This window comes from Lynx canadensis, chromosome E1 (assembly GCF_007474595.2).
Source record: "Lynx canadensis isolate LIC74 chromosome E1, mLynCan4.pri.v2, whole genome shotgun sequence".
Lineage (NCBI taxonomy): Eukaryota > Metazoa > Chordata > Mammalia > Carnivora > Felidae > Lynx > Lynx canadensis.
The window spans coordinates 3641072-3668142 of NC_044316.2; the positions used below are offsets into that span (position 1 = coordinate 3641072).

At 56.4% G+C, this 27071-nt stretch overlaps 1 protein-coding gene across 1 annotated transcript in view; it reads left to right on the forward strand.

The window, feature by feature from the left end:
* NTN1 (netrin 1) overlaps positions 1 to 27071 on the forward strand; it is an 81755-nt gene that overhangs the window by 42044 nt on the left and 12640 nt on the right. Inside the window, exon 6 of the mRNA XM_032591196.1 lies at positions 23853 to 23927. Coding sequence (XP_032447087.1) covers positions 23853 to 23927 — 75 coding nt within the window. The remainder of the gene's footprint in view (positions 1 to 23852; positions 23928 to 27071) is intronic.

Genomic DNA, 27071 nt, shown 5'->3' on the forward strand with positions numbered 1-27071 from the left:
AGTAATTCCCTGTGTTGAACGGGTTGGAGAAACAGATTCGTCCACTGTGGTTATGGAAGGGCAACTCGGTACTACTATGGGGAAGGATGATTTGGCATCGTGTATCAAAATGTATCTTTGACCCCATCCCTTCATTTCTAGGAATTTAGCCTAAGGAAATAGTGATGCATGCCAAGATTTAGCTATAAGGTTGTTATTACAGCGTTGTTTATAATAAAATAGGGGAATAACCAGCTGTCTTTCAGTAGAGTTTTAGTTACTCAATTATGGGATATCCGTGTAATTATGTTGCAGGAGAATATTCAAATATGAAATGGAAAAATATAGTATATTGCCAAAGCACATTACACAGGGAGGGTCAACTCTGGTGAAGAATTGGACCAGACGCCTGATTAAAGATAAATCGATTCTGGGGGCGCCTGGGTGGCTCAGTGGATTAAACGTGTGACTTCAGCTCAGGTCATAATCTCTCAGTTTGTGAGTTTGAGCCCCATATCAGGCTCGGTGCTGACAGCTCAGAGCCTGGAACCTGCTTCCGATTCCGTGTCTCTCTCTCTCTCTCTCTGCTCCTCCTTCACTCATGGTCTGTCTCTGTCTGTCTCAAAAATAAATAAACGTTAAAAAAAATAGAAAAATAAAAAAAAGAAATGGGTGCATTGGAGCCTTTAAAAAGCGGGTTTTCTCACCTCAGCAAGGAGATCCTGTGTTCACCCAGGAAAGGTTACTAATCTGTTTTTCCATGGAAAATTTAGCCGAATCTAGAATAAAATTTATCTCGAATTCTCAGTTTTACTATAAATTACTACATTTTGGAATTAACATGGCTTAACCAGTTGCTACATGTTTTTTGTTTTTTTTTTTTTTTTTTTTTTTTTTTATTTGAGAGAGACAGAGAGAGAGAGTGAGCTGGGGGGGGGGGGCAGAGAGAGAGAGAGAAAATCCCAAGCAGGCTCCACACTCAGTGCAGAGCCTGGCACAGAGCTCGATCCCACGACCCTGCGATCGTGACCTGGGCTGAAATCAAGAATCAGATGCTCAACTGACTGAGCCACCCGGGCGCCCCCAGTTTTTAAACTTCTGTGAAAACCTCAGAGACACAGAGAGAACAGAGGGGGGACACCCACATTCCTATTGCCTAGACTTAACAATGAACGTGTTGTCCCATTTGCTTCAACATGTTTTCCTAAAATAGTTTTATCTATCTATCATCTATCTATCTATCTATCTATCTATCTATCTATCTATCTATCTATCTATCATCTATCTATCATCTATTTATCTTCTATCATCTATCTATCTATCTATCTATCTATCTATCTATCTATCATCTGTCTATCTATCATCTATCTATCATCTATCTATCTATCTATCTATCTATCTATCTATCTATCATCTATCTATCTATCTATCTATTTTGAGAGAAAGGAAGGGAGAGAGTATGCATACAGGGGGGCAGAGAGAGGGGAGAGAGAGAGAGATCCTGAGCAGGTTCTGTGCTGTCAGCGCAGGGCAAGGGGCGAGGCTATGTCCGGCCTGTCACTTGGGGTGGGGGTAGGGGGCAAGAGCTCTGAGCTTCCTTCAGGGGAATGTCCCTGAAGAGAGGGCACCTTCACAGTGGAGGGGACAAGGGAATGGGACAACATCGTAAATCCTTGCTATGTGTCTCCATGGTGGGAGTGTGGAGACATTGTGCAGTGACCTAAGGTGTCCATCAAGGAGGAGGGTGTAAAGCAGGGTTTCTCAATCCCAGCATGGCTGACAGAGGGCCTGGAAAATTCTTAGTTGGGGTGGATGGGGGGCTGTCCTGGCCTCCACCTTCTAGATAGTTGTGATAATCAAATGTCGCTGGGGGATGAAACAACCCCCAGAACACCCCAGGAAAGGAGGCCAGAGGCTGAGCTCAAGGGACATGGGGCCCGTGTGTGGGACCTGCTCTCTGCACCCTGGCTGGGGACCGGACTCATCCCACACCGAATCTGTTGGAACGAATGGTGTTGCCATTTTCTTTGACCACTGGTGACCCACAGAAACGGCCACTTTGGAGGGTCCAGCTTACTGTTTGGCTCCTCTGGGCCCAGAGCGGGCAGCCTTTGTGAAGCTGTCCTCTTTCCTTCCTTCTCTGTCTGTCCATCTCTGTGTTTCTCTGCCTTTACTTCTGTCTTTCTTCATCACCCCTCTCCACCACCTTTCTTATTCCTTCTCTTTCCCGGTCTCCTCCCCCTCCCCCTTTGCTCTCCCCCATTGGGGGTCTGCACAAAGGGCTGGGGCAGAGGTCAGGCTGGGGGTGAGCAGGGCCCAGAGAGCACTGCCACCCCCCACCCCCTGCTTGGGGCCTCAGTCGCCCCAGGAAGCACAAAGGAAGCCATTTGCATAGCGGGTCCCAGGACCCCATTGTCTCCCCATGGCTGGCCTCTGCAGGTGGAAGAGGATAAAGGGATAGCCTGGGAGGCCAGAGGAGCAAGTGGGGGCGGAATATTTAGCCCTTCCCGGGAGCTCTTCCCACTGGAGACTCAAGGGGATGGCTGATGAGAAATGGGACAAGTGACAGGTGTCAGGGAGAGAGGCGATCGGAATCCCAGGGGCCCGCCCCTGTGTCACAGATATCACAGGGTCCTTGTTGGCAGGGGCAGGGTGGGGGCAGAGGCCTAAGCCTCCCTGGGGGGTTCCTCTCGAGGCCTGGGGCTGGGCGCTGGTGGGGGGGCGGGGGGCGCACCGTAGCTGGGCTGTGCGGGGCTCCCTGGCCAAGCCCCTGAGCTCACGGTCCGTCCTCTCTGGTCAGGATCGCGGTCGGGCTTGGCCCCTCACAACCTCCACAACCAGTGATCCGGAGCAAAGTAAGCCTCCTCGCCCCAGAGGTGGGCGTTAGGCAGCCCCCAAAGCCGTCCCTCCGATTTCTTAAATACCTTGCCAGGTTTAAAACCACTCCAGACCGAAACTAATCGTAATCGTAGTAATGGATTAGTCTGCCAGCACCACCCCAAGAAAACACCGGAGACCTTGCGGCCTAAACAACAGAAGTTTACTTTCTCACTGTTTCCGGAAGCTGGAAGCCCAAGATCAGGCCGCCGGCGTGGTCGGGTTCTGGTGTGGACCCTCTTCCTCGCTTGCAGACTGCTGACCCGCTGTGTCCTCACCCGATGCACCCGGCCAGGAGAGAGCTCTCCGGCGTCTCTTCCCATAAGGGTCCTGATCCCATTGTGGGAATCTTGGTGGGATACCGTGCAGGCCGTAGCAGGTTGTAGTCTGAGCTGAAGTTGCCACAACTTTAAACCCACAGTTATTTACTTAAGAGCATGGATTTCGTGAGCCTTCCCCCCGCCACCCCCAATGAAAGTGTCTTCCGGGCCACTTGATGGTTCGGGGCTCAGTCTTCTCAATGAAATGAAGCCAAATGAGCTGCGTGATCTATCCGACCCCTCCCAGCTGACAATCCCGGGGCGCCCCTCTTCCCGCCTCCTTCAGGGCGCCATGCTGGTGGTTGGGAATTGGCCCTGGTGGGAATACTAACACCTTGGCAGTTGGCACATGCAACAGATCGAGGCTTTTTCTCCCCAGAGCGCTGGTTGTTACATTTTTCTCCGCGTTTTCTCCGAAGGGCATCCCGGGCATGGAAGTTTGGATCTCGATATCCAGTCGGGCGTCCACATTTGACAGGTGGGGGGGGGGGGGGCTGAGGCCCAGAGGGGGACAGTGACTTGCCCCAGGTCACACAGCAGGTTGACGGCAGGACCCCAGGGGCGGATCCAGGTCTGCCAACTTTTCATTTACTGAGGTGCCTCGAGCAAGCGTCCTTGCGAGGAGTGAGCCGTCGGGAGGAATCTGACATTGGGGCTTGGAAGAGATTCCTTCTGCTGGAGACGGGTTCGACACGCATGAACTTTGGGGCAGCAGGTTTGGTGAGAACAGCTTGGAAATTTCCTTCCAGCCCAGCTGGGTTAGGCTTCAACCACTGCCCTCTTCCCTCCAGCTGCTCCCACAGAGAGCGCTGGACTGTGACTCATACCACAGCTGTCCTGCTTGAAGAAAGGTTAAAGGGCTGGACGGTTATACCTGCCCGTGTAGCTAGCCATAGGCTGGGGACTGCTTCCCCCCACCCCCCCCCCCCCCCCCCGCCCCTGGGAGGGGGCGTGCCACTTTCCAGATATTTCCAGGAGAGTTTCCATCAGCCCAGGGCAAGCCTTCAGAGAAAGTGCGAGCGGGAGCTTCAGCACCTGCAGCGGCCAGAGGTGGGTGTGCTGGCCCCGTAAGGGGGCTCTGGGCAGGGTACCAACCACATCTGCTCTACTGGGTAAGTTATTTGAGGGGGAAACACGTTTTACTGGGACTTGGGGACCCTCTGTGGATTTCTGTCTTGTCTACTCCAGCCACCCCACACTGTATAAAGACCTGGTGGTTATCCCCTGGGGCCCCGTGTCCCCGCTCTGGTACCCAGCCAGTCACTCAGTAATGACAGTGTTGCTTAGGGTGGGCCTTGTGCTTCAGCAAGAAGCCCCAGCGACCCAACGCAGGTGTTCCTGGCGGGGCGGCTCCGTCCCAAGCAGTGAGTCGGGGGTCCAGGCTCCTTCGGTCAGGAGGTTCTGCCCTCCCCTAGGGCCTTGGGGTCATCACTGGTTTGGCAAGAGAGAGCTTAGGACAGCAGGAAGGAGGCTCAGAAGGGCGGCCCTTCTACCTGTGTCCCATTGGCCAGAACTGAGTCACCTGACCACACCTGCTGCAAGGGATGCCAGTTAATGTAGTCTGTAAGCCCAGGAGGAGCAGGAATGGCTCACGCTCTTTGCCACAGACCTTTGTTTACTGTCCTGGCCTCAGGGGCATCTGCAGCCATCCAGTTATTGGCACTGGAAGGAAACGGTTAAAAATGTGAGGGCCTTTTCTCTGTGTGGGAAGGACAAGGGACCTGCGTGCTGCCCGACAGCTGCCCGGATTTGGGGTGCAGACGCACCCGGGAAAGTCCACAGAGGCGACGCTGGGTTCCACGGCATGGCCTCATTGGCAGTGGCTTCGCCAGCTGGGCCAAACGGCCAACCAGGCAGCGGGTGGATGCTACGGGGCTGCAAGCATCCCTCATTCATGACCTTCCCAGGGAGCCCCGGCTTAGCCTCCCCCTCCCCTGCTCCCCCCGAACCACCCTTCAGTGTTGACGGCCGCTCCGGGCCGTGTCCACCATTGGCTCTGGCTGGACGGGTGTATCGACAGCCAACTGGATCCCCATTGGGACAGCTTTGTTTTCCCTGCCGAACACAAAATCCCCTGTTCATTCAGAGAGCCGACAAGGAGACCCCGTGGGGCTGGCCCTGTGGGAGCAGATTCCGGTGAATGCAGCGCCCGAAAGGCGGCCGCTTATTAAAGGCGGATACACAGGATAACTCTGCCCTCCAGGCGGGAGCCAGAATGGGGGGCACAGAGCTGTTACAGCGGATTAGCAGCCGCAGACGGACGGAGACAGGTGCAGCCTTGCCTGCGATTTGGAAGGGTTTATGAAATACTGATCCCGTGCTCTATAAATCCTTCCCTCGACCTCATCTGGGCTGCAGGCTGAAAATGGGGATCTCTTTGGAGTCCCCCCCCCATCCCCAACATTCCTTGGGAATTCTAGTCCGAGGGTTGGTGCGCTTGTCTGTTCATTCATCCATCCGTGGCACGTTCGCCGAGGGCCTGTTTTAGGGCCTGTGCTGGGGTTACGGGGAGGATGGAACGCGGGGCCCTGAGTTCAGGGGACCGTGGTTTACTGTGTGAGAAAGAGGCATAGATCGATGAATCTGATTCAGGCTGTTGCCTGTCACGGTAGAGCCAGGCGTCCCGCGTGGCCTTGCGTGGGCCTCCCGATGTCAGGCTTCGCCAAGAGCCTGCTGGGTCTGTTCTACCTCGTCCAAAGCCTCAAGTCCAAGGTGCCTGTCATCCCTCCAGGCGGGCTTTTGTTTCCTAATGGCAGATAAAGAGAATCAGGGGCAAGGCTAGAAATTTGGGGGTCCTCCAGCAAAACCTCTGGAAAGTCCATCTAATGTGGCGGACTTTATACCTTGAAGAAAGCTTAGGGAGCCGTATTCCTCCGGCTCTGAGGCAGATTCGGTCTCCGTGTCTTTCCCTCATGTAGAGACGGGACCCCCGCCATCTGCCCCAGCCAGGCAGCCCCCTCATTAGGCGAGGCAGCTCAGCTCTCTGCAGCGAGAAGACATGTCTGTCTATACCCTCGAGCGGCTTTCCAGAGCTCATCTCTGGTGCAAGAGTTTTGATCTTTGATTCGGACGAGATATTGGAACTTGCTCAGTGGCTCAGGGTTTAGATGAGCGTGTAATAGTGGGGGTGGGGGGTGAAGGCGGTGGCTTGGACCTCAGGCCCACCGTAAAGCCTGCTCTCCCCAGGGCAGAGGCGCATGAAATCAGTGGGCTCTGAGGAATTCTCCTTGGCGGGGGCACAGGTAGCTGTTGCCCGGTTTCTAACAGGAGCTGGTGCTTGTGGGTGCCAGGAACAGAGCTAAATGGTATGCGCCACACGTATGCCCCCCAAACCCAGGGGCGAAGGCTGGCTGGTCTCTCTGCACCAGAATTGTCCCGGCCGCCTCTCCAGCGGGCACGTTGGGTGGAACTCTTGGCGGATCTGTGGGATGCACAGCCAGGCCTCTGGTTCCCTTAGGTCTGTGGGTGGTGGGTGGGAGTCAGGAGGCCCTCCGGGACTGGGGGACAGATGTGGAGCACCCGCTGGAAATCTGGGAGTTCCTGGAGCCCGAAGAGGTGGTTACGACATGAAAGACCGATATAAAAAAAAACTCGACTGTCTTGTGCAAGCCTAGACGTGTCCAGGTGGCAAGGGCAGGGTGGGGATGAGTCCACATTGTCCACTGGCCCCTTGGTGACGTCCAACCTCTAGGCCCTGCAGTGGCTCAAGGGAGAGTAGCTGTGCCTCCCCCTGGAACATGCAGACTCCTAGAACCTTCTGCGGGAGAAGCATCTGTGTCTCTGATTCCCTGGAGTCTTTCGAGATTTCTTTCCTTCCCCAGAGCAGACACACAACCTTCCTTCTCCACATGGGAAGGTTAGCAGGGCTGGGTCTCGACAGGGCGGATCGCAGTGTTTGCCACGGGTCTTGTCCTGCTGGGGAGCGAGCGGCCCCCGTAAATACGGTTTGCAGACAGCTAATGCCATGCAACTCTTTTGCGTTTGATCGTCTTGGAGGCAGATCTTTCCCAGACGCATCGCCGACTTTCCTGCTCAGTGAGCACTGCCCGTTGAACGTGATTTCACCTTTCAGGATGATGGAGGGGTTGCAAGAAGGGGTCGTGCTGTGATGCGGCCACAATCCCGAAGCTTCTGGGCCGTGGTAGGGACTGTTTGCCTCTGTTCAAAGTGGCCCTTAGGTATCCCACATCTGCTTGTCTCGATCTCCTACTTTTGTGCGTCTTCTTCTCCTTCTCTTGGCCGCCTGTTCCTTCTTCTCGCCAGTGGGCCCATCTCTAGAGGGTCCCCCACCATTTAAATATGTACATCCTTCCATACCGTGTTCAAGGAGCAGTGCTAACAACACTTATTATCAGAGTCCGTAAAGGAAGGATAATTAAACTATGAGCGGGGGCCCCTGGGTGGCTCAGTGGGTTAAGCATCCGACTCGGGCTCAGGTCATGATCTCGAGGTTCGTGAGTTCAAGCCCTGTATCGGGCTCCGTGCCGATGCCTCCTTGGGATCCTCTCTCTCCCTCTCTCTCTGTGCCCCCCCCCAACGTGCACATGTGCACGTGTGCTCTCTCTCCCTCTCTCCAAATAAATAAATAAGCTCTAAAGTATAGCAAAGACCCAAAGGGATTGCCTTTGTAAGGCGGTTGGGCCATCCAGACCTGTCCCTTCCTGGTTCTCCCCTATATTCCAGAGAACTGAGATAAAGAGACAGGTGGCCTCCACTTGAGAGGGATTTCGTAGCCAGGAAGCATTTCCACACCCAACCCAGACGCCCAGGAAGAGGAGACAGGAAGAGCCCCCTTGGTTCTCACTTTGGAGAACTGAGGAACAGGCGGGTTCAGAAGAGAGACCAATGTGGTGGGGCACCTGAAAGCCACGCTTTTGCAGCTTGAAGGACCCAGGGAGGCTTGGAAGGGAGGGGGCGCTTTCTTCGAAGGTCTTGCGGGCTGATCTGTTGGTTACACGGGTGGTGGGCACGTACGGGCTGGAGCTGAGACCACCGGGGGGAGAGACAGAAACAGGTGAGGCTCAGCTCACAGAAGCCCCGTGCAGCCCCAGGATCGGCGCTGAGGCAGATTCAGGCTTCGATATGGCCACGGGGAGGTGCCAGGGTGGGCCGACCTTCAAGCAGGTGGCCCCCCGTGGCCTACGTCCAGTCAGTGGCAAGCGAGAGAATGTGTCGGCTTTCCCACAGGGCGACCGGAACGCGTTGGCTGAGTTCTGAGGTTGATTAGTGATGTCTGCCGTGAGCTCAGCCGGGGAGACTGTTGGTCCACCTGCTGCCTGGTGGCTTCCCTGCCCCACCCAGGCTTGTGTTCCACCTGTGTGTCCCCCGGCAGCCCTCGTTGTCTTTTTTTTTTTTTTTCCGGAGACAGGTTGTTGATCATCAAGCCTTTCGTCTAGGAGCCCCAAGTTTCATACCCGCTTTCCTCTTTTTCTCCTTTGCACCGCCCGGGAGCTCATCTGCCAGCTCGTTGGGGGAAGGAACTACTCCCGAAACAGCTGCGGCAAGAGGAGGACGAGCCTCCTCCCTCCTTGAATGTGGCCCGCCTGCCCCTTCCCCTCCCTGGCAGCCTCTGAGGCCACAGCTGCGTGTTCGAAGGCCTTGGCTGCTGGGACGAGGGGCAGGGGCGCGCCGGTGGAAAGGGTGTGGTTCTGCCCGAGAACCGGAAGCTGAGAGGACGGGCCCTGGAGAAGGGGCAGCCCCTGGCTCGGGGTGGGGGCAGGGGAAGGGGCATAGCTCAGTGGTCACCGGGTTGTCCTTGGCTTTGGGGACAGAGGCTCCTCCGACGCGGGGTGAGAGGCAGCTGGTGTTAGCAGAGGCGAAATGCCCGTAAAGGCCGTTACCTAGCTCAGACGGGGATGAGGGAGGGCTGCCCAAGTGGAGACTTAGCACCATCCCAGGTGTTCCGGCTGGACATGGGCTGGGCCCCAGCTGCGCCCCGTGGACCGCACTCAGCAGCCGTCTGAGGCCCGGGCAGGATCCGCAGGCGGGGAGCCGGGTGACCCCAAGGCCCGAGGGGCTGGTGGCAGAGCAGGGTCTGGGGCCATCTTTGCCGTAGAATTAATCCCCTCGGCGTGGTTCACGCCAGCTGGGGAGGACTGGGGGTGGGCGGCCAGGGGTCAAGAGAAAATTCTGGATGTCCAGGAGCTGGTTCGGCGTGCCGAGCTCTCCTGCCTCCAGTCAGGAGCGCTTTTTGCAGCCCCGAGGGCTCTGGGCAAGAGGCTTTAATCTAATTACATGCTTTATTTGAGCCAATTTGTTTTCCAATCCATCTTGTTCAGCAAGAAGAAAGAGCGCGCTGGGGACTCACGGCACCCTCTTGTTCCGAGGGGAGAAGAGGGGCTGCTCTCTTGCCTCACGTGGGCCAGTGCAGCCCCTGACCCTCCCCCAGCCCGGCCACCCCACCCGCAAACCGGGCCGCCTTGCAGCGAGGGGCTGGGGGCTGGCCACCTCTTTCCTCAGCCCAGGGAGGGAGAGAGAGCCCGCTTGCGGGTCCCCTCTTCCGGGACTCCAGTGCGCCCGCTTTTTGCGCCAGGCTGACCGAAGCGGGGCAGGCTTCTGGGCGGGCGGTGCGGGAGGGGAATGCTCGTTCCCGTGGGGTCGGTCCGGCCCGGAACCTTCCTGGCCTCCTCCTGCGAGGGCTGCCCTCAGCATCCCAGGCCCAGGACTTCAAATCTGCAATTATATTTTCGTATTAAAGCAGCAGCTTTAGGATCCGTGTTATTTTTTTTTTTTATGTTTATTTTTGAGAGAGAGAGAGAGAGAGAGAGAGAGAGAGCGAGCAGAGGAGGGGCAGAGAGAGGGGGAGACACAGGATCCGAAGCAGGTTCCAGGCTCCGAGCTGTCAGCCCAGAGCCCGATGCCGGGCTCGAACTCACGAACTGCGAGAGAGATCACGACCTGAGCAGAAGTCGGACGCTTAACTGACTGAGTCCCGCCAGGCGCCCCAGGACCTGTGTGCCTAAAGTCTAAACAAAACACCAGCGTCCTTCCACCCTCCCCGGAGAGGGAAGATTTATCAGCTCCAGTCTACTCCCCAGGCCTGGAGCCTCCACTCGTCGAGGCTCAGCTTTTGTGTTTCGCGGCATTTTCCCCAAATTGTCTTTCTCCAGCCCCCCTCCAGCAGCCCGCTTCGGGCCTGCGTTTTTACACAGACTTGCGTTTTGGGGCGGGGTCCCTTGTAGGGCCTGGTGCCTCCCGCCCTTGGACAGGGGAGTGCCGAAATTGCACGGAGCCGTGGTGTCAGCTGAGCCCCCCTTTTATTCAACTCATTCAGCAAATATTTATCGAGGGCTTACATGTGTCCCAGGCCCCGGGGAGAGGGCGGCGAACAAGGCAGCGGCCCCTCGTCCTCCGGGAGGCAGGGCAGAAAATCAACACACCGAATTGCATCGTGTGTAGCTTCTAGCCCTCTGTGGCAAGTACTGGGAAGAAACCAGATCCCCCAGAGATGGGTTTGCTTTTTGGAGCAACCAGAGGTCAGTCAGTACATATTCGAGTGAGCAATTTAAAAAAAGAAAAAAAGAAAGAAAAAGAAATTCTTTTCGTTGGGTGCGCCAACAATACACCGAGATTCGTTTTCTTGTCCTGGTCCTTGAACCGTAGTAAAAAAATAAGGGTAGCTTACGTGTTTTAGAGCTTAGCATGTCGTTAGATCTTCGGAGGGTTCCGTGCATTTAATACACGAGCAACCTGAGGTTCAGAGACATGCAGTGACACACCCAAAGACACACAGCTTGAAAGTCATGGAGCCAGTCCTCTGGGTTCCTCGACAGCCACCTGCTAAGTGCCCCTCAGTCCATCAGATTCTGGGGTGGACCGTTCCCAGTGGACTGAACCCCGGGGTTCGGGTAGAGACAGACACTCCAAAGGGAACAGGCCAGGACCCGCAGAGGAGCCCCCGGGTGCGGAGCTCGAGGGGGCTGCTGTTCAGATCCCAGCGGCGCATCTCAACACGGGCAGTAGGGCCCCCTGATTTCGGGTGCCCCTCAAGCCCTCTCCAGCCCAGCTCGTGCTGTTGTCGCAGAGCTTAGCCGGTTTAAGGGACGCCCCAGCCTTTCTCAGGGTGTCACGTGGATCATTGCAAAGGGGGGCTGACTGTGTCTCTTGCTTGGGGACCCTGTATCTGCGGGTTTGTGTGTCCCAGCAGCGTCTCACAGGGGCAACTGCATTCCGCTGGTGTTACGGTGCCACGGCCGGCGGGTTCAGCCAGCACTGTGCCCGGTGCTGGGACCGAGGTCCGGTGCACCGCCAGGAGACGTGGCAGACAGGCTGTTCTGGACCGTGAGATAGGCGCTCGGAACGCTGGCTGCCCGCTCTGGGTCCAGAAAGATGGTGGGGGCGGACGCGCTCGGGTGCCCAGACCCCACCGTGCCACCTGCTGCTCGGTGGGGGTCAGTTTTATAGTCTCTGCCGAAGCCCAGGTGCAGTCACCCTACTGGTCCGGCCCCACCTTTCCCCCTGCTCGTCATTCACTGTCCTTCAGCTGGGGGCCCGCTTAGGGGGTGCTCCGAGGGCCACGCCCACTCCGCAGCGCCCTCTCCTCCCCGAGGTCCCAGCCACGAGGTCCTGTCCCAGAGAAGCCGTCTCTGACGCTGCACCACTGTCACTTCCTCCTAAATCCCGCGCGTGGGCAGGACGGTTATTGTCATTGCCGTGCCCCTATTTCACTGATGGGGAGACTGAGGCTCGGAGCGGTTAAGGGCCCCAGATCACTGGGCTGGGTATGTGATCTCGTTTTACAAGAAGCAGCTGCTTCCCCTGGAGCTCCTCTCGGGGCCAGAAGTGGGGCCGGGCCCGTGGTGGGCTGCAGGGGGGTCTCGGAAGGAGAGTATCTGAAGTTGCAAACGTCGGGGTTTGCTATCTGGGAAGAAAGGAGGGTGGGTACCGGGGAGGCTGTGCTGGATCCGTCAGACCTGGGTCTGACGGTTGAGCCTCTCTAGGGGAAAGTACGGGAAAACAGGGTCCTGGCTGGGCTTGGCACAGTGCACATGTCTCCACCCATGCGGGTGCAGCAAGGGGACCATCTGGGAAGCCCTGGGCGCCGGTGGCCGGAGCCGGGGAAGGGGCAGAAAGGCAGGGCAGGGCTTACCTTGGAGCACGGGGAAGGGTCCGGAGCACCAGCCTCGGCTCTAACCCGCTGAGCCCCGGGCCCCCAGCTTCACGCAGGAGGACGATCCAGTTCACCCCACTGTGGAGCACACACCCGCGTCCACACTTCCTCACCGGAACGTGTCTCTGCGGTCTTTGACGAGGGATGAGGCTTGTGGGGCGGAATGAGAATGAGAAGGCTTGGGAACTGGCTCTTCGTGAGGACAGTCCAGAGTGGCGATCACGTCGCGGTGGCCTCAGCTGTGAAGTGCTGTCTGGGCAGCCCGGGGCGGGGCGGGGCGGGGGCCCATCCCATCCCTGCTAGTGAGAGGGTGAGAGCCGGCCTCCGTCGGTGCAACTTGAGACCCTGCACCCAGCAGCCCCCAGCCACCGAGGCTGGGCCAGAAGCCCCTGGTGGCTTTGCGTGACATTGAAAATAGAACCCAAACTGTACCTGGCTGCACACGGCCTGTCAGACTGTGTGAGTCGCATCTCTGCCTCTGTCTTCATTCACTCTGTGCAGGGCACCCCAGCCTGCATTCAGTCCCTGGGCTGTGCCAGGCACTTGATCCTGCCTCAGGGCCTTTGCACAGGCCTTTCTTCCGACTTGGAACCCTCTGCCCTCAGATCTTCATGCCCCGCCTCCTTTGCACTGTTTAGGTCTCCGGGTTGTTTTATCCCATAAATAAGTGGTCCCCATCCTCACCGAAGAAGGGACTCGCTTCAGAATACTTGTAGTGTTCCTTTCTTCTGAACACGAGAGTTGTATACTCATTACGGTAAAACTAAAGATACAGATAAGCCAAAGCGAGACCGTAAAAACCAACCCTCGTCCCGCCAGGCAACGTTTTGGTGCATAAGATACTCTGCTAGAATAGGATTCAAACCCTTGCCCAGGTCGACAAGCCCCCAGGGACCCCCTGCAAGCGACGCAGTCCCACCCCCTTCACCAGCTCCAGGCTCCCCTCCTTTCTGTGTCTGGGTCCCGCCTGGCCCTTTGCCGCCCTGTGTGCCTCACAGAGCTGAGTCCTTGTCCTCCTAAATGCCACCTCCCGCGGACTGACCTTCATATCTGAGTAGGTCTCCATCCCCGCCCCCGTTCTCTACCGACACGCACTGCTCACGTCTCCCTCCCCTTTATGAGTGTCACTCTTTGATAGGCGTGATTACACTCATGTTGTTGACCTGTCTCCTCCCGCCGTGAAGCCTCCCCAGCGTTTCGTGAGCCTCACTGCCCACCCAGCGCCTCCCAGAGCTGGCCACATGGAAATTGCTCAGCAAGCTCTTTAAGTGAGTGCATGGATGATAAATCCGTAGAAGCGAGGGTGCCACGTCAAAGGGTGTGCATTTTTCCAGGGTTTTGACACTTCGATGCCGGTTGCACTCGAGGAACATTAGCTTGCACCCTTAGCTTAGCTTGCACACCTTGTGCGTGTGTCCGTATGTGAGTTCGTGAGCCAAAAATCCTATATTCCCGTGGATTTAAGTTGCATTTCTTTGATCACTTGAGATTGCCCATTTTTACATCTCCTTGTCCCTTTTATCCCCCTCTCTTGTGAATTGCCTGTTTCTCTCTTTTGAATCTTAGCTTGCTTGTCTTCTTGATTCCCAAGAGTTCTTTACATATTAAAGACCCCCGTCCTTTGCTATCTGTGTCGCAAACACTTTTGGCTTTTTTCTAGTCGTTTGCTTCAAAGGTCACAGGCACCTGGTCCCTAGCTCCTCTGCCAGGCCGTTCCTGGGGGCTGCCTTATTTGGGGGAGTCCTAGGCGTTTCTGCCCCGAGCCCAAAGCCAGAAGGGCATTACGTTGTAGAGGCAGGTAGGGCTGATAGAGTAGATGGGCGAGACCAGCACAGGCTTAGAGAGATGTCCGGCCTGTGACCCTGGCTGTCCCCGAGAGGTGGCTGTACCCTGGGTAAAGGGCTTGTGGGTGGAGATACTAGGAAGGTGGTCTTACTTCGGGGAGAGTCTTTAAATCACCTGCAGCCTTGGACGGAGAGGGGGGGAGTTGGCTTCACGAGGAGTGCTTCCTCCACCCTCCCCACGCCTTCCCTACAATGGCCTAATTTATGAAGCCCCTGGGCGCCCACCGTGTGCCAATGGGACTCTGGCCTGAGGAGGTCTGAGTGGCTTTGTGGCTCTAGGTCGGGTGGAGCCCAAACACCCTTTCTCCGGACAGGCTGGCCTCACCTGCCTTTTGTCAGCTGCTGGTGGACAGAGTGGCCCAGTCGAAGTGGATGGAGCCAGCCAGGTGTCCCTCCTAGCCCTGCCCCCTGAACTTTTCCACCCTGGCCAGGTGGCGGTGGAGGGGGGTGGGGGGTGGGGACCAGGAGCCCCCTCCCCTGCGCCCAGCAGCTCACCCAGCCCTGCAGGTGTCAGCCTGGGGACGGACCGCGGTGGCTGGTGTCCCTTGCTCGTCACCCCCACCTTCCCGAGCCTGACAGCCCAAAAGCAGAGAGGCAGGGGTGCTGCTCAGAGCGAGACCTTGGCCAGCTCCCCGCCCTGCTCCGAGGGAGGTGCCAGATGCAGTGCCCCTGGTTCCAACCGGGGGACGCTGGGCCCCGCCTGCCATATGCTCGGAGATGAGCCTCGATCTGGCGAGCAGGCCTGCCCAGCAGGATTTTTGGCACCTGGGGCACAGGAGGCAGACCAGAGGGGTGAGCTACCCGAGGTGGTGGGAGAGGACGGGAGCGGCTCAGCCGCTGGGATCGGGCCCGTAGGGCCCCCTCTTGGCTCTTGGCTGCGGGCTGGTCCGGGGAGCAGGTGGGGGGAATAAAAGGGAGGTCGGCTGCTCCCAGGAGGAGCCAGGACGCCAGCCGGCCAGGATGGGCCTGCTGCGAGCCGCAGACGGCAGCCTCCGGGCCTCGGCGGCTCTCTCTGGTCCCCGCGTCCGTCCCTGGCCGTCCCCGTCTTTCCGGGGAGGAGGATGGGACTGGCAGGTGACCCTGGCGTAGGGGCCCCTGCGGATCTCACTGTACTGATCCGTACCCTCAGTTCGAGCCCCGGGGGGTCCCCCGGGAGAGCGGGGGCCCACCCCTCACTCTCTGCTCCTGTGCGGAGACGCCCGGGGGGCCCGGCCACTGGTCCGGCGAGGACGGGACCCTCTTTCCTGAGAGTCATTTGTGCCGGGCACAAAACGCGGGGTCGGCTGCTGAGTGAGATCGGTCAGCTGGTCTGCAGGGTCTGTGGGTGCACGCGCTCCTGCTGGTTTTTATTTCAGCGTCGAACGAGTAGGACACTGCTTTTCCCTTTTTTTTTTTTTAAGTTGAAAAATGATCGATTTTAGGGACTTCCACACGGTCCTGCTCACCGATTTCCACCTTTTTCTGTGTTTCTGCCCCAGATCAAACTCTGCATCGGAGCCAGAGTTTTCTGAAGATGAGTCCTCTCTTCTTTAGTCCGACTTGGTCGTTGACGTTTTGCTACAAAGTAACGCCTTTCATTCAGTGTCCAAGATTTCAGCCTAAAGCTGTCTACCGTAGCTTTATACTTTGTAAAATGTTCTTTAGACCGTGGGTTGTACTGCTTCCCTCATTACTTCCTGAAGCGTATCTGAGGTTTCTCTCTTAATTCATAATTAGACCTGACAGTGTTTTGTCTGGTCTTCGTTTGCTTGGTTTATTGTTGTTGTTGTTGTTGTTGTTGTTGTTTTGCGTTTTTGTTTGTTTGTTTTGTTTTTTGTTGTTTTTGTTTTTGCTGGAGTTTATTGGTTCGGGGGCTTTCCTGAGAGTCATTTCTTGGGAGTGTTTGCATCTTGTGAGTTTTTCTGCTATTCCGTCCCCCTGCTTTCTACTTCTGTTGTTAATTTTTTCCCCCAGCTCCCTTCAGCTGTTGTTTTGCTCACTTTCTAACTTCTAGAATCGAGTGCATTTGTTTTCATTGTTTTCTGTTTAGGAATAAATCCTGTTTATTACGATGCGGTTGGGAAATGTGGCCTGTACATTTCCAGCTCTTTTGGAATTAATTTAGCATCCTTTTACTGCTTATGTGTCTGTCCGTTCCTTTGTGTGTTGCTAATACCTTTTTGTTAATATATTTCAATAAGATATTATTCCACACAGAACATTCTCTCCATTTTTATTACTGGGCGAACTTCTTTGTTACTTAGTGATGAACGTAACTTCCGTAAAGAAGTTTACAGCTTCTCCTTTCAGTGTTGTAAGCTTTGAAAACAAACTGCTTCAGGGGTGCCTGGGTGGCTCAGTCAGTTGAGTGACTGACTTTTGATTTCAGCTCAGGTCAGAATCTCATGGTTTGGGAGTTCGAGCCCCTCATCTCTCTCTGTGCTGTTGGTGCAGAGCCTGCTTGGGACTCTCTCTTTCTGCCCCCCCCTCCTATAATTATTAAAAAAAATTTTTTTTAAGTAATCTCTGCACCCGATGTGGTGCTCGAACTCACAACCATGAGATCAAGAGCCTCGTGCTTGGTACACCTGGGTGGTTCGGTTGGTTAAACGTCCAACTCTTGATTTCAGCTTAGGTCATGGTCTCATCGTTCGTAAAATTGAGCTCCTCCTCGGGCTCTGCATTGACAGTGCGGCGCCTGCTTGGGATTCTCTCTCCCTCTCTCTGTGCCCCTCCCCTGCTTGGTCTCTCTCTTTCTCAAAATAAATTAAAAAAAAAGTCACATGCTCTACTGACCTCACCAGACAGGCACCCCCATATTACCTATAACATATTTCCCGTATTCTCTGGTGTTTTGTGGTTGCCTTTGAGTTTTTTGAAAGCACTATTTGATCTAATGGCTTTTATTTGTTAGAGTCAAACATGAAACAGCATCTCTTAATTTTTACCTACTTAAGACTAAGAATTGTATCCCCACCCCATTCTACTGCTTAGTCTTTGTTAATATGATCTAAAATTTCAGGCTACGCTTTATCGTTATTCATACGTGTATGTCCTTATATATACTCGTTCACTGATGTTCCCTTTCAAAAATTTAAAAATTATTTTGAGGGGTGCCTGGGTGGCTCAGTTGGTTAAGCATCTGACTTCGGCTCAGGTCATGATCTTGTAGTTTGTGAGTTCAAGCCCCACATCCAGTTCTGTGCTAACAGCTCAGAGCCTAGAGCCTGCTTTGGATTCTGTGTCTCCCTCTGTCCCAGCCTCTCCCCTGCTTGCACTCGGTCTCTCTCTCTCAAAAATAAATAATAACCATTAAAAAAATTTTTTTAATTATTTTGATATTTGCCTTCAGTTTTAGAACCAAATATGAAATGTCCACAAGGGCTGGTTTCAGAGCCCATCACCGGCGCATTCATACTGTACAATCTCATCAAGGCTCACCAAGACTTCCCCCTCTTAAACTCTTACTTTTGATTCATTTCATGGTTGTTTGGAAAACATTCTCGAGTATCTCCCTCAAAAAAGGATACATGATTGGAATATTGTCTGGGATCTTTCACACTGAAGAACGCCTTCTGTTCTTTGCGGTGTGCACACATTTGAGACAGTCTAGCTGGGTATAAAAATCCTAGACCAACAGACTTTTCCCTCCTCCTATGAGCATTGTTCCATGGTCATCTGGCTGGCTTCTTGTTGTTGATTTTTCATCCGTATAGAATTTTCTCTCATCCTGGTATTTTGTATGTCGTGCAGAGACATGTCTGAGTGTTGGTGTCTTTTCCTTGGTGTTTTCCCAAAACATCCATGAACCTTCTCCCTGTGTGTATGTAGGTCTGCCTTTAGCTCAAGAGCCCAATCTTTGATTCTTGTTTCCGTTCCACTTGACTTCTGCTGCATTGTCTCCCGCTCCACTGTCTCTCTTATATCCTTACCACTTTCTCTTTTGTGGTTTCTGTGTCTTTATCCTTTTCCTCTAGAATTCACAAGTGTCTCTCCAGTTTATTCTCTCTGTGTCTGAATCAGGTTTCTCCAGTATCATTTCTTTTTCCTGCTTCCAAAGGAGGGTTTTTTATGTTTGTTTGTTTGTTTGTTTATTGAGAGAGAGAGCACAAGCAGGGGAGCACAGCAGAGAGAGGGAGAGGGAGAATCCGAAGCAGGCTCCGTGCCATCAGCACAGAGTCCGACATGGGACTCGATCTCACCAGCTGCCAAAGTGGGTTTTAACGGTGCTCTTGAGTGTTTAGGTTTTGGCTTCGGTTTTGGTTTTCCCAGTTCTTTCTCTCCTGTGTCACACTCTGTGTACTATTGTATGGTACAGTCTCTTCAGCTCAAATGGTCTTCCCTTATGGCTTTCTTCTCCAATTGCATAGAGGTGGTGCCTTTTTAGATCTTTTTTAGCCTGCCATGCCCATTCAGTTACATGTCATCTGTGTCTGTTTTCAAGCCGTGGTGACAGAGTTTGAATACGTGTGATAGAGACCGTATGGCCTGCAAAGCCGAAGATATTTGCTGTTTGGCACTTTGCAAAAAGAAAAAATTTGCAGATCCCTCTACTGGCGTGACAGACGGATTCTCATCTCAGCTCCAAGCTGGATGGCAGGGGGAATGCGTGCAGCTCCCTCCCTGCTCCCCGGGTCCTACCAGCATTTTCCCTCAATTCACTTTTGCTCTGTAGAGATGGTATCCTTCTGTCTGCACTGCCTGGTCTCCTCATTCTCTGCACTAGTGATCTTGATAAAAATGCAAGTTCAGAGGTGCCTGGGCGGCTCAGTCGGTTGGGCATCCCACTCTTGACTTTGGGTCCAGTCGTGATCTCACGGATCATGAGTTCGAGCTCCACATGGGGCTCTGCACTGACAGTGTGGAGTCTGGTTGGGATTCTCTCTCCCTCTCTCTCCCTGCCCCTCAGCCGCGCGTGCGCGCTCTCTCTCAAAAATGTATAAAACATTAAAAAAAAAAAAAAAGAATCCTCTCCCTGGAGGAGGGAACCCCGCCGATGCCCCCACCCACTTCCTGCCCCTTTGTTTTCTGGTGGTTTTGCCTCTGTGTCCTCTCTTTTTTTCAAGATCTTTTCTGTTCATCAGACAAAAGGCTGCGTCTCGAGGTAAAACCTGGGACAGGTTTTGCTTGTTTCACCACCATCTGCCTTTAATTAATAAAGATTGCTCCCAGATTCCAACATTGGGTCATCTATCAGTTTAGTTTTTGGCGTTAGCGTGAATTTCTTCCCCCCCCCCCCCCATCGTCTTTACAGCTATTTTGGAACAAAACAAGGAGAGAGGCTCCACAGGAGCTGCCCAGTAGATGTGCCATTTTGAAGGAGTCGGGACTGCGTCGTGTAAAAGCTGTGGCTTGTCCGTCCCGCAGCAGGCTCCTTAGCTGTGTGTGCATCTGATCAAAGAAGGAAGTGCAGGAACATTTTCCCTATCCAGGGACCACTTGTCCAGTGACCTCAGTTCTCTGGAATACAACCCAAACAAAGAGTGCACAAGCAGCCAGATAGCTGCCACGGTGTCCGTGTTCCGGGCGTTATTCACTTTACCCAAAGGAGAGTGTTTCCGTTTCCCTCATTCGAAGCCGGGTTACCCGTATTTTCTGCACACTTCTAACGGTCTTGGTCTTTGCATTCCTAGCCCACAACCAAATCGGAAGCGGCAACTCTGAAGGGGATAGGGAACGTTTTTTGACAACGGGCACACTGACCTAAGAAGTGTTTCTGATGGGGGCACTGGGGTGGCCCAGTCGGTTAAGCGTCTGGCTTCAGCTCAGGTCATGATCTCGCGGTTCGTGAGTTCGAGCCCCATGTCAGGCTTTATGCTGACGACAGCAGAGGGCCCGCTTCAGATTCTCTGTCTCCCCCTTCCCTGCTCACACGTGCATTCTCTCTCTCTCAAAAATAATAAATTTTTTAAAAATTAAAAAAAAAAAAGAGGTTTCTGGTGGACCAGAAGGAAAGACATAGGACCCCTGCTCTCACCCCACAACTCACACACCAAAGTGAAAACAGATACAACTGTAAATGCTTACCAGTGCCTGGTAAGGGCAGGCGCTCTACATGAGTGCCCTCCACTTTGAGTCAACAACCACGTCTCTGGGCCTTTCCTCTGCCAGTCTGGGTGCCCTGGGCACCCTGGCCCTACCTTCCACACCTATAGTTAGTTCCAGGAGTGACTCCTAGGACCCTGGCCAAGCATCAGACTCACCTGGGGAACTTAAAAAATCAGGACAGGGGCACCTGGGTGGTTCAGTCAGTTACGTGTCCGACTTCAGCTCAGGTCATGATCTCATGGTTTGTGGGTTCGAGCCCCACGTCGGGGGCTGTGCTGACAGCCCGGAGCCTGGAGCCTACTTTGGATTCTGTGTCTCCGTCTCTCTCTCTCTATCCTTCTCCCACTCATGCTCTGTCTCTCTGTCTCTCTCAAAAATAAAATAAACATTAAAAAAATTAAAACTCAGGACACGCAGGGGCACCTAGGTGGCTTCGTTGGCTAAGCACCCGACTCTTGATTTCAGCTCCGGTCACGATCTCACAGTTCATGAGTTCAAGCCCGCATCTGGCTCTGCATTGACAGCTAGGAGCCTGCTTGGGATTCTTCTCTCTCTCCTTCTCTCTCTGCCCCTCCCCTGCTCGCTCGCTCGCTCTAAATAAATAAATAAATAAATAAATAAAAACTTAAAACAAAATCGGGACATGCCCCCTAAACCAGTGAAATCAGAACATCTTGGGAGTGGGACTCAGACATCAGTGTTCCTTAAAGCTTCTGGGTAATTCCATCCCCTAGGGCCCCGGGTGGGGAACCACCGGGGTGTGACTAGCAGGAGTTTTCCAGCCAGACTACCTCATCTCTAAAAGGCGGCTAATTGTCAGGGCCGAGGGCTCACACCTCGTGCCTCGTTGCTAATGTTGAGGGGCTGCCATTGAGGTGCTGGGTCTCGATAGTCACGGGGACCCACCGAGGCTTTGTCAAGCAGGGTCTCACTAGGCAGGGATGCACGCCACACGTTCTAAGACGGTTTCTGTGCCAGGTGGATTCTTGGCCCCGGAAGGAGGAGCTGTGGATGTTACCAGGAGGGAAAGGAGGGCGCCAGGGCCGAAGGCGTCACGGGAGGTTGTCGCGGGGTCCGGCCACCGTCCCTCCAGCCCCACGGTGCCGGGCTGACTTGTGGCGGATGCTCTGGAACCTTCCTGGCTTTCAGGTGGGACTAGCGCTGACTGCCTGGGCTGTGTGCCCCGGGCTGAGACGGAGGGGGTGTGTCTGGCCCTGGTGCCGGGGAGGCAGGGTGTGGGGCATTTCCTGCAGACTGGAATGCAAGTCCTGACGCGGGCCAACGACGTTCGACCTTCGTAAAAATAATAAGGAAGCGACGAGAGTGGATTCAAGGCTGCCCCAGGAATAACGTCACCCAGCCCTGCTCGTATTCCAATTCGCTTCCCTCAGTGGAGAGGGCAGGGAGGGACTCGAGCCAGCTCGCTCAGGACCGCAAGGACTTACGCACAACCCGGGTTCAGACGCAGTGGTGGCTTTGCTGTGAGCGTCATCTGTCCCTGAGCTGGCGGAGATGTGGCCAAGAGCAGCCGTTCCCACGGGTGAAGCGCGCTGTGGTGGTCATGGTGCCAGTGCCACTGATGTGTGCGTTCGGGCCACCATCACCTCACATTGACCTCTCGGGCTTGGCCACAGAATGCAGGCTGCTGTGTCTGGACAGCCCAGATCCTGCGTCCCGAGAGGCCCCTGCTGCGGTCACCAGCCAGCCAGCACTTAGGGCCTCTGGTGCTCCTGGGCGGGGCCTCCTGGCAGGTGGGCGGGGCCTCCTGGAGAGTGGGCGGGGCATCCTGACAGGTGCCCTCTGGCTGGTGAGGGGGGGGGGGGCCTCCTGGCAGGTGGGCGGGGCCTCCTGGAGAGTGGGCGGGGCATCCTGACAGGTGCCTTCTGGCCGGTGCGGGGGGGGGGCCCTCCTGGCAGGTAGGCGGGGCATCCTGGGGGGTCGGTGGGGCCTCCCAGCGGGTGGGCGAGGGCTCAGGTCCAAGGGCTCAGACCGCAGGGCAGCAGGAGGAGGGGCTGCTTTTCTCCCCCATTTCCTGAGACTGGTACCCAACCAGGTGCCCCAGGAAGTTGGTTCAGGAAGGGGCAGGGGGCTGTCAGGCCCATGGTCCTCAGGGCAGTGGGATAGAGCTGTTTTTCCTTCAACCGAGGCACCAGTCAGTGAATTCCAGAACTTGGAAGGAGGCATCCACTTCCCATGGGGCCAGAGGCTGACTTTAGCGAAATCTCAGGAAATTTCGGGAAATCTCTGAATATTCTCTTCTGCCTATCGGAGCCATGATGGGGGCAGGGGGGCAGATGCACTGGGAGGCCTGATTTGCTGCTCTCGCTTTGTCCTGTGCCCCCACACAAATCATTGCTCACCCCCACCTTGGCCTTGGTGTTCCCCTCTGCAGAGTGAGGGATGGCACCTGTTCCTGGGGCGGTCACCTCTTTGTGTGTGTGTGACCTTTGTAGCCCCCCTTCTCCTCGCCCGTCACCAGGACACGTGCCCAGCTCACATCCACTGCCCGATGCCGTGTCTGCTCCTAGACCAGGCTGGGCCGTCCAAGCCCCCAGTCCACTTCCCCAGCGGCGGTGTGTGCGTCCCCAGCTCTGAGCGTAATGGCCCACATTTGAGGGAATCCGTTGGTTTACAGAGACACTGCTCGGCATAACCCAGTGCAGTAATCGAGCAGCATCTCAGATCTGAGTCTGAGGCCCAGCCGGGGCACCGGCTCTCCAAGATGCACCGGGCGGGTAGTCCCGGGTTTCTTATCTGCCGGAGGGGAGTATCACCCACGTATCAAAGAACTGAGCGAGACCCGTCGGGCGGTGGTGCAGGGCGGGCCGGGGCGACTTCTTGGGCCCCTCTGGGCTGGGCTGGCCGTCGCGCTAATGAGGGTGTCACATCACACACGGATCCAGCAAAGGAATCGCATCACCGGAGCGGGAAGAGCTGGTGGGGGAGAGGGCGTGGTTGGGCCGAGGCTGGAGGTTTGCTTCGGGTGGACAGAGGCCGCCCCCGGGAGAAGCAGGCTGGATCTCGGCAGGCCCCAGGGCCCCGCACGTCGCGCCTGGCTCGCGCTCCGGCTCCGGGAAGCCCCCGAAGTGATACCCGGCGGACGCAGGCCCAGCAGTCCTGGCTCTCAGCAGTAGGGCCCATTAGAACTGAACTCTTCTTCGTGGAACATTCTATTTGCACACTCCAGTAGAGTGGACACCAAAGGGGCTTTCTAATGCTTCATGGGCTGCTAATTTCCTCCGTGACCTCTTTTGTTGGGGTCTGACCCCAGCCAGAGGCCCCGCGCCATGAAAGCCAGCGCCTGACACAGGCCCAGGGCACGGGGTGACAATGAGGCCTCTATCGGCTTTAATCAGGCTCCAGTTGTGTCTTAAGAACCGGGTGGGGGGAATCTGTGTGGCGCTCAGAAGCCCTGGGTGGCACAATACGAGAGCCCCCCGCATCCCTCACGGAGGCCGAGGGGGGCTGCGGGCAGCGGAGGAGGGATTCGTCAGGCCCCAGGGGGGTGGGTCAGCCGGGGGGGGCCTTTGTCCCAGGCGCCTCTTCAGAAGGCCGGGCCTGCCCTGAATGGCCGCCCGCTCGGCCCGAGGGTATCGCAGGCCTCTGGGTATCTGGGGAGGCAGGCCTCCCACTCGGCCTGCAGCCTATTCATTGCCAGCCTAATTAGGTTTTGTCTGTGCTCTCCCTCCCCTGCAGACTGCGATTCCTACTGCAAGGCCTCGAAAGGGAAGCTGAAGATTAACATGAAAAAGTACTGCAGGAAGGACTATGGTGAGTGTGAGTCCCCTTGTCTGGCGGGGACAGCGGGGCCACGTGACCAGCCGGGAGTGGGGCTCGGTTGCACGTGGTCCAGGCTGCGTGCTGGTCGTGGAGTCCCTGTGACCGGCCAGGGGCCCGGCTGGTGGCATCCCACGCCCAACGGGCTTGTCACCTCTTCCACTTGGGTCCTCGGAGGCAAGGGGCCGTGGGGCGGGAGGGGCCGCGGGGTGCGAGGGCTGGGTTCTCTCCCTGGCAGGGAGGAGAATCTGGCATCCGGGCCGGTGGGGCTCCCCTGCGGCTGGGAGGCCCAGTCTGGCCTCTGGTCTTCACTCTGTCCCGGAGATGGGGAGGGGGGGATTGCTGTGGGGCCTCAGACTAGTCGCTTTACCTCTCTGGTTTTCGGTGCCCTCATCCATTCTATGGGCTTCCAACTTGAGTCTCCCTCCGGTGCTCAAAGTGGGGTTCTTCAGGAAAGGCGGTGGGAGCTCCAAGGGTGTAAAACTCCTATTCCTTTTTTTTAAATTAAATATTTATTTATTTATTTTGAGAGAGAGAGAGAGAGAGGCGGGGGGGGGCAGGGTCAGAGAGAGAGGGAGAGAGAGAGAATCCGAAGCAGGCTGTGCGCTGTCAGCACAGAGCCCAATGCGGGGCTTGAACTCATGAACCGTGAGAGCCGTGACCTGAGCCGAGATCAAGAGTCTGACGCCGAGCCGACCGAGCCACCCAGGTGCCCCTAAAACTCGTATTTCTGAAGCCTCTTCCTTCCAGAGGTCGACCCTGCAGGGCTGAGGTGGACCTGGGAATCTGCATTTTAAAGGGCGTGCTGACAATTCTGATGTACCTGAACTTTGAACGCAGCTGCGGGGGTCACCAAAGGGGTTTTGCAGCTGGGAGCTTTGGGGCTGGCGGCCCCGGGAGCCCCGTGCAGGTGCCCTGTCACTCGAGCCGTCAGGCCCCTTTCGGCGGGAAGGGGCGACTCAGCCCGTCACTCACTCCAGGCCATGCTCCCCGCACCCCTTCTCCCTGTGGTCGGGAGCCGGGTTTGTGGTTTCTGCTACCTGAGCGTCTGTGCTGGCTGGGGGCCTGCGCTGGTCAGACATCACGTGATGCAGGGGCAAGGCCTGACTGCGGTCACGGTGGGTGGGAAGCAGTCGGAGAGGCCGCGGGAGGTGAGGAAGCCCCCAGGGCCCCCGGCAGATGTGCACAATGAGCTGGGGGGCACTTCAGAGCCGGCCCGGTGCACACAAGTCCCAGGAGCATCTGCGGGCACAGCTGGGGAAGGCCCCCGTGCGGAGAGCCGGGCATCCGTGTGGGCAGCCGAGGCCCCCGTCACCCGGCCGGGAGGTCACTGCCACCTGGATGCGGGCCCGAGGGGCCCTGGACCCGGGCCCGGTGTGGCTTCCACCGTCCGGGCCTCCCCCCAGGCTGGTGGGCCCGGCCGATTTGGACGGGGTCTGGGCCGCCTCCTCCTGCACGGACGGTCCACCCTGCCCACCCCCGTGCGCCGCCTCCCCGCTCCCACTGGGTGTTGCCCAGTCCCGTCTGTCCCTCCGCAGTCGGCCTCTCGGAGGCGAGTTCCCCATCCGAGGCCTCGGCAGCCCTGTCCCCCCGGCCCCCAGCCCTGCTCTGGCTTCTCACGTCTGTGCAGCTTCCCAGGTCTGCCCCCAATCCTTCCGTAGAACCCGGGACGCGTCACTTGCTTCTCTGAGCCTCCGTTTCCTTGTGTGCAGCATGAAGGCCGTGCACCTGCTGGCTGTGTCTACAAGCAGCCAGCACAGGGCCGCGTGCCTGACAGGCTCCCCGGGAGGGGTGTCGTCTGCTGGTCAGCAGGCAGTTGGACAGGAGGGGAGGAAGGGAGCAGAGCAGGTGGAAGAGAACCTTGGTCCGTCCCTCCCCGACCCAAGGGCGTCCAGCCAGGTCTTACCTGGGTCTTACCTGGGTCTTAACCTGGGTCGGCCATTTGAACCAAACACGTTTTTGTGGTTTTCTTCTTCTTTGATAAGGATGGTGGTCGGGACCTTTTAGCATAACGAATGAACGAGGAGGCCCGAGGGAACCCAAAGGAATTTTGAGAACTCGTGAAACTTGCTCATTTTCCTCCGCGAGAGCGTCTGTCCACAGGCCCACACGCACACGCGTGCACACCCCACACTGGAGCCCAGAGCATGATCCCAGTGACTCAGGCCGCCTGGCTCAGACGTGATCAGGCCGTGGGGATCCCCGTTCCAGATCCTTCTGGGGCCCACAGTACCTTCCCCAAAGCCCCTCGACAGTGCCCGCAGGAACATCTGCCTTCCCCCGGAAAATAACAGACTTTGAGATGGTTTAAAGGTAAAGATACTGGGCCCTGAGTCGTCTCTGAGCCCTGGTGACGACCACAAGGAGGGGCCCCGGGTAATGTTGCGTCCTCTCCACCAGAAGCATCCTGCCTCTGCTGGGGTCCAGGCACTCTTCTGAAGGATGAGGCCTCAGGCCGGAAGGCCCAAGGGTTCCGTCGTGTTCGCAGGCTTGGGGACAAGCACGGGCTGTCTCCGCAGGCCCAGAGAGCCCGGGGTCGTAGAGAAGAGCCTTGTGCCCCCGCACCTGCCCAGAACTGGACAGGGAGGAAGGGAAGGGCCAGGCGGTCCCGTGGGGTGTTGGCCCACAGCCCCTGTTCTCGTCGCAAAGTAAAGGAAGAACAATTAGACTTTTTAAAAACATTCCCGGGGCAGCTCCTGTTTTCCACCTGGTTTTATCTGACTCGGCCCCATTTTGTTCTCTTCTTACTGTGTTGGATTCTGCCTCCCTGACCTGTGATGTTCCAAGGGACCCTGGTCCCCCTCAGTGGTCTCCTGTCCCCTACCAGCAGGCAGGCCGCACAGCCTCTTTTTCTAAACCCAGAGGGCCCCACCCCACTCCAGAAGCCCCGCACCTGCCGTGGCACCCGGGCGGCAGGGACATCTTTTCTGGGGGTGTGGAAGGTGGGATTCCTTCTGCCATCCGCCCCCCACCCCTCCGCCCGACCCTCGCCTTCCTGCCAGCCCCTGGCTCCTCATGGATCATCCGAGAGCAGCGGTGTCAAAGGCGGCTGGCTTCAGTCCCCTCGTGTCACCCAGCTGGCGGGTGTCTTGCCCACGGAGGCCTGTCCTGCTCGGTCCACAATGGCCTGCCCTGGGC